The sequence below is a fragment of the Impatiens glandulifera genome, chromosome 1 (genome assembly GCF_907164915.1).
Source record: "Impatiens glandulifera chromosome 1, dImpGla2.1, whole genome shotgun sequence".
Classification (NCBI taxonomy): Eukaryota; Viridiplantae; Streptophyta; class Magnoliopsida; order Ericales; family Balsaminaceae; genus Impatiens; species Impatiens glandulifera.
In genome coordinates, this window is record NC_061862.1 from 4,521,259 (window position 1) to 4,532,754 (window position 11,496).

General features: G+C 37.3%; 1 protein-coding gene and 3 non-coding genes across 4 annotated transcripts; 2 read left to right on the plus strand and 2 right to left on the minus strand.

Annotated features, from left to right (window-relative positions):
* The first annotated feature begins 732 nt into the window (after positions 1–732).
* LOC124929521 lies at positions 733–2,673 on the plus strand. Its single transcript, XM_047469943.1, has 3 exons — positions 733–1,257; positions 1,389–1,811; positions 2,032–2,673. Exons 1-3 carry the CDS (start codon positions 733–735, stop codon positions 2,671–2,673), a joined length of 1,590 nt encoding a protein of 529 aa, XP_047325899.1.
* A 3,654-nt stretch (positions 2,674–6,327) lies between these two features.
* LOC124923003 lies at positions 6,328–6,430 on the plus strand. The gene has a single exon (XR_007098045.1). It is a non-coding gene; the product is annotated as a U6 spliceosomal RNA (small nuclear RNA).
* Positions 6,431–7,232: 802 nt separating this feature from the next.
* LOC124922918 lies at positions 7,233–7,347 on the minus strand. The gene has a single exon (XR_007097965.1). It is a non-coding gene; the product is annotated as a U5 spliceosomal RNA (small nuclear RNA).
* A 1,470-nt stretch (positions 7,348–8,817) lies between these two features.
* LOC124922938 lies at positions 8,818–8,932 on the minus strand. Its single transcript, XR_007097984.1, has one exon. It is a non-coding gene; the product is annotated as a U5 spliceosomal RNA (small nuclear RNA).
* Positions 8,933–11,496: the final 2,564 nt, after the last annotated feature.

Below are 11,496 nucleotides of genomic sequence, written 5' to 3' on the forward strand. Positions count from 1 at the left end.
TCAAGTACCGTCCAGAATTTGGACCGGGTACACCGGCATCCCCTTCGAACATTCTTGATATGGATGGGGTGGAAGAAAAGCTCTCCAGGGTAGTCATTACATAAGTTGTATCTTTATTTCTTATGTATTTCAATTTCCAAACCGATCCATGTATCGGTTTCTATCTTGTACTCTTATTTCAATGAATATCTATTTCAGTTTGATAATCGGGTCAATAATTATAATATCAGAACATCCATCTAACTAACCGATTGATATCAATAAATCACTTCGTTTTTAAAAATCTGGTCAAAGTCAAAACCGCATCATCACGGTTAATAAATCACATCATTTAATAAACGGGACCGCTTCATCAAAACCGAAATCAAAACACAACTCAAAATCTTTGGAGGGAAATTTCCCGCCCATAGACTCCCGCTCAAATTTCCGCCCATAGACTCCCGCTCAAATATCCCGCCTTGGTTTCCCGCTTTGATTTCCCGCCTATGACTTGCCGCCAATAGATTCCCGCCTTCAGTTTGCCGCCCACTGTTTCCCTCTTAATGCACTTGGAGGGAAACTTCCCGCGTAAAAGTGATGGGACGGTTCGCGACGGTTGGGATTCCAAACCGCAACTATAAATAGGGTCCTTAGACATTTTATTTCATTCTTACGCGAATCGGCTTTCTCTCTCTAGCTCTCAACTTCCTCAAACCCTCAAAACTCCTTACTCTTTCAGTTCGTTCATCTAGAATGGGTCGCGATTCTGCACTTTTCAAACATATCATCCAGGTCGACTTTGAAGAAATCCGGGCAAACGGTTCGGCTTCGGCAAAGCAAGTCTTATCCCGGATCTCCGAGTCCGGCCTCGAACACTTCCTAGGCAGTCCATTCATTTTATACCAGGAAGCGGTTGAGGAATTTTTCAAAACCGCATCTCTCACCGGAAGAAAAATAACCGCAACAGTCAGCGGTCAGCAGCTCGAATTGACAGAAGAGTCGGTTGTTGATATACTACGCCTGCCATCAGAAGGAACCAATCTCCCGGCGACCTTAGATCAAGAGACTTTCAAAGCGGCTTTCCAAATTCTAGCGGAAACCAAGGTTCCTGTCGGGGTCTCCAGAAAGAAATCAAGTCTTCGACCGGAGTACAGACCGCTATGTGATATCTTCACAAAATCGGTCCAAGCAAGAGGGGGAAACTATGATAGTCTCACCCAGGCAAAAATCGAGATGCTTGTCGGTTTAGTAAACGGCGTCAGAATAAACTGGGCGAAGGTAATTTTCACTAACTTATGTGAAATGGTGGTTCCGGATTCAACCCGGTCACGGGGATATGCCATCCCACTTGAGAAAATTATGCTCCACCACAACATCAACACCGGTTCTGGTGTTCTCCTTTCTTCAAGCAAAACATACGGTCGCGCCAATTCACGGAAAGGAAGAGCAACAGGAAGGCCTCTGGTTCTACAGGTGGCCGAAGAAAGAAAGCGGCCGTGAAGAAAACAGCTCCGGTAAAAGAAATATTCGAAACCAAGAAAGACAAACAACCAATCGAATATGCTGACCCGCGGTCTGAAACGCCAAATGAGGAAGATTCAGCCTCTAATTCTGACCGAACCGTTTCACACAATACCGAAGAAAATCAATCCGGTAAAGGGCAAGACCGGATAAGCGATGATCAATTGGCCAGTCTAGACAATGCTGATACCGGTGCAGATGGTCTTGGGGAAGAAGATGTTCACGCTAACGACAACACCCAGGAGATGGCCGAAAATATCGTGAGTAGAATCATGGAGGAAATCAACCAGCAAGGTCGCGAGGCGTCCGAAGTACTATGTCAATGAATCCGGCACCGACATCATCTATTTTACAAAGACATGCTACCGGGTCTATCCGTTGGCCAAAAATTCGAAAGGTTGATGGAGATGGAGGAGGAAGTCATCAACCTCACAAAGGCGGAAGATGCCAAAACCGCCTTAGAACGATACGCTATAGTAGAACCGTGTGCTCGGTTATAAAAGCTCACCGAACACATTGAATGCCTTAAAGAAAAATACACTCCGAGAACACCGAACTCTCAACTACAACTCTGCGGTCCAAGCGGTCAAGATAACCGAGACAACAAAGGATGATCTTGGCGAGGCGGTCAAGCGGATCACGTCAGTCGAAACAAACTACGGTAATACGGATGTACTGTACGGTTCTCATCTGGATCGAACCAAGGCCTTGGAGGATATGATTCCGAAGTTGGTAGATGACCTCGAGTCGGTCAGCCAAAAGGTAGCAGAGATGGAACGGTCTCAAGAAAAGACCGAGCAACGGTTGACAAAGGTCGATGAGGACCTGGCGCGGTCAAGTGCCCAAGCCGGTTCAACACTCGGCATGATCATAAGTCTTGAAGAAAAGAATGCAAGCCTTGAGGAAAGGAACACCAAGCTTGAAGCCAACCTCAAGGCGGTCACCGAACAGGTGACTGAATTAATAACGACCAAGCTAGCTGCAGATAAAGCAACCGAGGAGGCGAATGCCCTCGCGGCTCGGCAACATCAAGATGCGCTGGACGAGGAGACGCTGAAACAGAAGGAAGCGGTAGCGACTGATGCGAACATAGCCGCCCACATACAGAAAAATAGCCGAAAATGCACCGGAAATCGCAAAGTCCATAGCAGCTCAAGCAGCCGAAGATGCTAAGCGGCTACAAGCTCAGAAACAAATGTTTGATGATTATGCCAAGGTTCACAAAAAGTCTCAGGTGGTTGTCTCCTCTTCGGTTCCGGCCACACGTAAAAGGAAAGCTCCTTCAAAGAAGGTGTAAGTCACCGAGCTGCTGGACAGAATCACCAAGACAGTTGTTGATCCTCCACTCAACCTGGCTTTGCACGCAGAGGATGATTTCAAAGAGGATGTCCAACCGCAACTCACAAGACAGCGGGTTCTAAATGCAGTCCCAATCAGAACGGTCGATCAACCGCTCTCTCCTCAAACCGGCACATCGGGCGGTCAAGGTGCCTCTTCCAGGCCAGCTAAGGGACAACCAACCGATGTAATGATGGAACAATTCCTGCCGTCCAGATCAAAGAAATAGGGGCTTTATTTCCTGTCTTTACTTATGTTTACTCCGGTTATCATATATAGCTTTTTGCATTAGTACTTTCTTATATATATAAAGTAATTTTTGGAAACCGGCCTATATTTGCATTACTACAGGATTTTGAATATTTTAAATAAAATAATCAAAAAGGGAGAAATTGATAAGATAAAGATAATATTTTTTAAATTTTTCTCAAAATTTTCCAAAATTTTTCGAAAATTTCTTCCAAGTTAGTTTCCAAAAATCCGGCCAAATTCCTCAAAACAAAACTGGCCTACATTTGCACTTTTACAGGATTTTGAATATTTTAAATAAAATAATCAAAAAAGGAGAAATTGTTAGATAAAATTAGATCGGTTAAATAAAACTTAACAAAAAAAACTCTTGTGCAGGAACAGACAAAGGACCGAACCGGTCAAATTACTCAACCAGTTAAGAAACTCAACCGGTCAAGCATTTAAACCGACCAGAAACATGACCGTACAAGAAAGTCAAGATCGGCTAAATTAGAAAGCAAGAATCAATTAAACAGTCGGTCAATCAGAAGCCATGGAAAAACCGAAAGTGATTCGGTTAACATAAACAACCGACTAGCACAAACAGATACTTCGGGTATCTGTTGAGAATGATACCAAAGGAACAGACTGAATAAATTGCCATATTCATACAAGTCTGAGGACAGTCTGCAGGCTGCAGAAGATAGTCCTACAAGATCTTTCTACTTCAGGATAAATCAGAAAGGCAATCTTCCAAGTACAGACAACTGTCTAACCGACAATTGCCACATTGAGTAAAAGACAAACCTAGCCGGTTTGACCTACACACTGGAAGACTAGACCTCCGGGTCTGAAGACTAGACCGCCAGATCTGAATCACTGAACCTCTGCTCAACCAATTAGATTCAAGGAAATGAAATGTGACCGTTGGCACATTTCACCTATAAAAAAAGGAGCTGAAGAGGAGTAAACAATAGACACAATAGACACAAGAGACACAAGAGACACAAGGGACAATTTTCAAGGGCAATTCTTACAAGTTCTGAACATTCTACAGCCTAAGTGAAAAGATTGTGTTTTATCTCTAGAAAGCTTAAGCGCTTATTTGAAGTGTAATTCTACAATTTCGGTTAAAATTGTATGAGTATTATCGAGCAGGAAATAAGTCCCGATAAGATTGTGTTTGTATTCCTTAGTGAATATCCTTCTCGCGGTTTTGAGAGGAAGGGGTGACGTAGGAGTTTTATCTCCGAACATTCATAAAAATCTGTCTTGTTATTTGTTTTCTGCTTACTTTACTTTATAACCGATCAACACTAATCTACTAATACCGCTCCAACCAACTCAACCTTACCCAAACCGAACTACTAAGCTACAAAACCGACCCAGCAACTTCCAGACCTGTCCTGTTCAAAACCGATTCTGCCTACCTTATAAGTATGCTGCTTCAACCTGAAACAAACCACTTCCGCGCTTGAACCTAGTTCAAGGGTTTGTGACAGTTTGTGTAGTATTGAAACTCCGGTGTTAATCTCTAACCGGATTAATCACCATCCTTTGAGTGAGACGCGCTAACCGGCCAGACCCCGGTCCCCAGCCGCGACCTAGATCCTAACAGGTTCCTGTCTCTGATTTTCACAATTTTGACAATTATAGGGCTGAGCAATGCTTTAAGGCGAAGCAGATATGGGTGATCTATAATGAAGAAGATGCTATGCCACGTCTGTACTGTCTGATTGATCAAGTGATTTCAGTCTCACCGTTTAAAGTTGCAATCAGTTACATGAACTCTAAAACTCTCACCGTTTAGAGATGGAGAAAGGACTGATGATCTACTAGAATGCTGTTAGGATCTGGACCCTGCCGCAACCCAAGATGGCCTTATCCTTCAACAGCAGAAAGAACAAGAAGAAGTTGAAGCTGGGAAACTTAAAGTGATATCTTAACTTACATTCCATCCCCCAATAGAAAATATTTGTTGTCTGAAAACTTAAAGTGATATCGTAACTGAAAGTGATATCAGTTTTGTTGTCAGAAAACTGTTGTTTCTTTTTGTTTCTGTTGTTTTTAATTTTGACATGTTAGAATTATTCTACATGTCAAACTAAAGTTGAATAGTGGGTTAATTTCCTTTTTCAATGTGGTTGACTTGATTTGGGATAGAAAATACAAATATGAATGAATTTATATTTTATAATTGATGTATGTTTGTCTTTATCTTTCCAATGAGATTTGATCTTCAGCTTACATATATATAGTGTTGTTTGTTGTTTCTAAATGAAATTTCTTGGCAGTAAAACTAATAAATAAGACAAATCCTCTTTATGAGATGTGAATGTCTTTATTCTTGAATTTTTTTATTCAGAACATATTAATATATATATATATATAATGATGCTTAATTTTTAAAGTGTCTGGATTGCCGGGTCGATAGCTGTGGTTAATTTAAATATATGTTAGAGTAAATGGATACTTGGATTGAATTATGGGTTGACCCGCCCATAAAATTTTTACCGTAATATTTTTTCACGATTTTTTATATTATTACTCGTGCAAATGCACGGAATACATGCTAGTTATTTTTATAATCATATTCAAGAGAATATTTTAATTGTAGACATTTTTTTATTTTGGATATATTAATATCTTTTATAAACTTTTATAATTAATCATCGATTCATAGTGTTTAACAAAGTATATAAACAAATAATTAGGATAATAAAAATATATTTTAAAAGTAGAATTTTCGAAAGAAGCTAATGCATTTTTCTAATAAAAAAATAAATTTTGTAAAGAAATAAAGTAAAATAAACAAATGAATTAAAAAATAAATGAAATAAAACTTAAATCTCTCCTCACAGTAGGATGATCTATTGTGTGATAGTTTAAAATGAGTACATATAGTAATTAATTGAATATTCTAAATTAAGTTGTGAAAGTTTTTTAAAAACTTACTATATTATCTTTTGTTAAAGAGAAGATAGTTAAAATGTTAATATTACCTTCTATGTCCTCATTTGTCCTAGTTTGGTTTCTCACATTGTCCCGAACTTTTGGTACTATAATGTCTTTTAATCGACATTTTTTGAAACTTTTAAGGAGCCTCATTCTCTATATAGAACACATGCGTTTCTCGAAAAACACTCTAGCAGTCGATCACAAGAAACAACTGACCATTCATTTTCTAAAATTGATTCCACGTCGCTCATCTAACTCAAGAATGAAGTATTTTTAAGAATGAGAGCGAGAGATGATTATGTCCCTTCGGGGACATCCGATAAAATTGGAACGATACAGAGAAGATTAGCATGGCCCCTGCGCAAGGTTGATACGCACAAATCGAGAAATGGTCCAAATTTTTTTTTACCCTTTTTCCTCTCCAATGCGTACGCCGGCGACCGGAGGGAAAATATTGTAGTTTTTTGTTATGTACTTTAGAAGTTTGCACACAATGACATTTGTTGATTTTATCCCCTCAACCTAACTAACTTATTAATATGGAAAAAATAAAAGACATGTTGTGGCTCCTAGTTAGTAGGGTCTTCGTCCCTTTTTCATTCGCTCCTCTAACTAAATGATTGAGTCTTCTCGAGAGCGGGGGCAAGAGAAGATAAGGTCCCTTGTCATGCATAGAACAATTAGGATGTAAGAATTTATTTTTGAAGAGAGTAAAAAATTAATATGCGCATATAATCGAAAATAATTTTGAAGGATTACAATTAAAAGGGAGTATGCTAGATAAAGAATGAAATACTTTTAATTATTACAATTTTTTTAAAGTATAATTCAAAATAATACATTAATAAATAATATGAATTAAATGTTTGTAGATAAGAAAAATTCAAAGTTTAAACTCAATTGTAGGGTGGCTCCGATTAGAGAACCCAAAGAGCGGGGGCAAGAGAAGATAAGGTCCCTTGTCATGCATAGAACAATTAGGATGTAAGAATTTATTTTTGAAGAGAGTAAAAAATTAATATGCGCATCTAATCGAAAATAATTTTGAAGGATTACAATTAAAAGGGAGCATGCTAGATAAAGAGTGAAATACTTTTATTTATTACAATTTTTTTAAAGTATAATTCAAAATAATACATTAATAAATAATATGAATTAAATATTCCTAGATAAGAAAAATTCAAAGTTTAAACTCAATTGTAGGGTGGCTCCGATTAGAGAACCCAACAAAAATAGGCGTATGCCACGTATTGCAAAGAACACACGGTATTCTTTAGTAAAAGACGAAAGAATAGTTAGCTTTGTGTTCAGTGTTTGGCTTCATAATTTCCTGTAATCACCAACTCCTACTTATAATAATATTGAATCCCTATTTTCACTTTATCTAACAATGTGGGACAACACTTACACTTTTTTGTCATTATTGAGGCTAATGATTTTACTTCTTCTTTTATTTAAAGAATAGAATAATTCAATAATATTTTCAAGAATTTGATACTTTTAAGTATATTATTTTATCAAATGTTAATCAAAACTATTACAATGATTTATTAGTATAGCTCCAATAAAAAGAGTTTTATTTTAAACATTTGATTTTCACTAAAAACTCTTTTAATTGGATTGAAGTTATTACTATGAGGGTGGTTATAATTCATACTTTCAAACAAGATATATGACTCGTATTTGATATTTAATAAAATTAAGTTATAGTCATTATTACAAATGTTAATTATATTAATAGAGACATCAACACCTTCAAGGGCGGCTCTATGTACAGCCCCGAGTAACTCAAAACAGTTTGCATGCGAATGACAATAACGATAGGGAGAAATACCGCCGTTATTGAGTTCTCCGGTCGTTGAAGGGACCTAACGACCGTAAACTGCGTATATTTTATTTATTTATTTTTCATATTATTATCATTCTAGCCAAGTAGGTTTTATGGAAATAACTTAGCCCGGTTAGATTTTAAATCCTAGCTCCAACCTTGGACACCTCATCAACATGACATAAGGGGTAGCTCCCCATTCTTTTTCCCTCAAAAGAAAAGTCTATAAATCGATGGCATACTTTCAAGGAGCCTCATTCTCTATATAGAACACATGTGTTCCTCGAAAAACACTCTAGCAGTCGATCACTCATTTTCTAAAATTGATCCCACATCGCTTCTCTAACTCAAGAATGAAGTCTTTTTAAGAATGAGAGCGAGAGATGCTTATATCCCTCCGGAGACATCTGATGAAATTAGAATGGTCCCTTGACACGCACAAATTGAGAAATGGTCCATATTTTTTTTACCCTTTTTCCTCTCCGATGCGTACGCCGACGATCGGAGGGAAAATAGTGTAGTTTTTATTGTGTACTTTAGTAGTTTGCACACAATGATATTTGTTGATTTTTTTTCTCAAACTAACTAACTTATTAATATGGAAAAAATAAAAGACATGTTGTGGCACCTAGTTAGTAGGGTCTTTGTCCCTTTTTCATTCGCTCCTCTAACTAAATGATTGAATCTTCTCGAGAGCGGGGGCAAGAGAAGATAAGGTCCCTTGTCATGCATAGAACTATTAGGATGTAAGAATTTATTTTTAAAAATAATTAACTATGATGTAAAAAATTAATATGCAATTTTGAAGGATTACAATTAAAAGGGAGTATGCTAGATAAAGAGTGAAATACTTATATTTATTACAATTTTTTAAAGTATAATTCAAAATAATACATTAATAAATAATATGAATTAAATTTTCATAGATAAGAAAAAATCAAAGTTTAAACTTAATTCTAGGGTGGCTCCGGGTAGAGAACCCAACAAAAATAGGCGTATGCCACTTATTGCAAAGATTACACGGTATTCTTAAGTAAAAGGCGAAAGAATAGTTCGCTTTGTGTTCAGTGCTTGGCTTCGTAATTTCTTGTAATCACCAACTCCCTTCTTATAATAATATCAAATCCCTATTTTCACTTCATCTAACAATGTGGGACAACACACTTTTTAGTCATTATTGAGGCTAATGGTTTTTCTTCTTCTTTTATTTAAAGAATAGGATAATTTAATAATATTTTCAAGAATTTGATACTTTTAAGTATATTATTTTATCAAATGTTAATAACAAACTATTACAATGATTTATTAGTATAGCTCTAATAAAAAGAGTTTTATTTTAAACATTTGATTTTCACTAAAAACTCTTTAATTTGGATTGAAGTTATTACTATGAGGGTGATTATAACTCGTACTTTCAAACAAGATATATGACTCGTATTTGATATTTAATAAACTTATGTTATAGTCATTATGATGTGTTAGATAAATTAGACCGGTTAAAATAAGAACTTAACAAAACAAATTTCCTATGCAGGAACGGTCAAGAATCCAACCGGTCAAGTAATCAAACCGGTTAGAAGAAGAAGCAAAGGATGTATCCAAAACCGGAAAGTTATCCGGTTAACCTGAAGCTATGAACAATCGGTGGACATCCTAAACCGAAATGCAGTATCCAACCGAAAAACCGATGAAGAGACTACTTAAAGAAATAAGTTAGAATTATCAAACTATGTACAATCTATAAATTGGTGCAAACGAACACTTTGAGTATCTGCAGGAGATGATATCAAAGGAACAGACTGTGACATTGTCATATCCATACAAGTCTGATGATATTCTGAAGGCTGCAGAAGATTACCAGAAGAAACAGTTACCATTTTGGTACAAGTCAAATGTACAGTCTTCCAGATACAGGCCACCGTCCAACCGCAGTTGCCATATTAAGTAAAAGACAAATGAAGTCGGTCTGCTCCATGCCTTAGAAGCCTAAACCGCAATTAATGCAATGCTGAACCTCTGCTCAACCAATCAGATTCAAGGATTAACCTGAAGGTATCCATTGAAGAAATGTGACCGTTGACACATTTCACCTATAAAAGAAGAAGCTGAAGAGGAGTAAATGCAGTCCTACCAGTTACAAGTTTTAAGAGTTAATAGTTACAAGTTGTGTTTATCTCTCTTCAAAGTTTAAGTGTGCATTTAAAGTGAGATTACAATTTCTGTGAGAATTGTACGAGTGTTCATCGAGCAGTAAATAAGTCTCGATCGTGTATTGTGTTTGTGTATTCCTTAGTGAATATATTTCTCACGGTTTTGAGAAGAAGGGGTGACGTAAGAGTTTTATCTTCGAACATCCATAAAAACTTGTGTCTTGTTCTTTACTTTCTACCAGTTCTACTTCCTAACCGACTTGTACTGTTCTAACTGACTTACATCATTCTAACCGATTCACTAAACCTTAAACCGACCTTCTAAACTCCAAACCGATATTCTCCAAAACCTATCTCTACCCATCTTGTGTGTTGCTTCAACCTGAAACAAACCACTTCCGCACTTGAGCTCGTTTCAAGGGTTTGTGAAAGTTTGTGTAGTATTGAAACCCGGTGTTAATCTCTAAACGGATTAAACACCAACTGTTGAGTGTTGTCAGAAGAGTCAACCGGCCGGACCCCGGTCCCCTATCGGCGATCTAGATCCTAACCATTGGTTTCAGAGCAGTTAGTTTCAATACTCAAGCAACCCGAAGCAAGCAAGCATGACTTTCGAGAAGCCTCCAATGCTAGAAGGTGATGATTTCGTCAACTGGAAGATATGCATGCACTTGCACCTAATCACTATGGATGATAATATGTCGTTCATCCTGTATGAAGGAACGATAAAGATAGAAAGGATTGGACAGCTGAGGATAAGAGGAGAAACAACCTAGATAATCACGCCAAAAACCATATCTTCAAAGGTTTGGACAGAAATACTTTCTGTAAGGTCAGAGATTGCAAAACCTCAAAGGAAGTATGGGAAACGGTGATTCAACTTCATGTGGGAAATGAAAGAAACAAGGAAAACAAGATAATGGTGGTTACCCAGAAGTTTGAAAACATCAAGATGAAGCCAAGAGAAACTATGAGGGAATACAGTGACCGGTTTACAAATGTGATAAATGAGCTCTCAACTCTTGGAAAGAAGTATGATAACAAGGAAACAATCATCAAAGCTTTAAGATCTCTTCCGAGTGCATGGGACATAAAGACAATGGTGATGAGAGAATCAAACTTCCTAAACAAGATGAAGCTACACGATGTATTCGAAGATCTGAAGGCATATGAGTTTTAAATGAGATCCAGGATCAAAGATGAAGCATCAGCTTCAACCGCTACTAAGGCACTTGTCACATCTATAGAACCTGTAGCTGCTGTACCGATCAAAACTGCTGAACAATTCACTGAGGATGCAATGACAATGCTTGCACAAAAGTTTGGCAAATTCATGACGAAAAGTCAACCGACAAACAACAACTATAACTACGGTGATAAATCTAATGTTACATGTTATAATTACAATTGTTTGAGATATTTCAGGTGGGAATGCAGAAAACCAAGATGGGATGACCGGAAATCGGATGATCATAACCAAAGAAACAATTA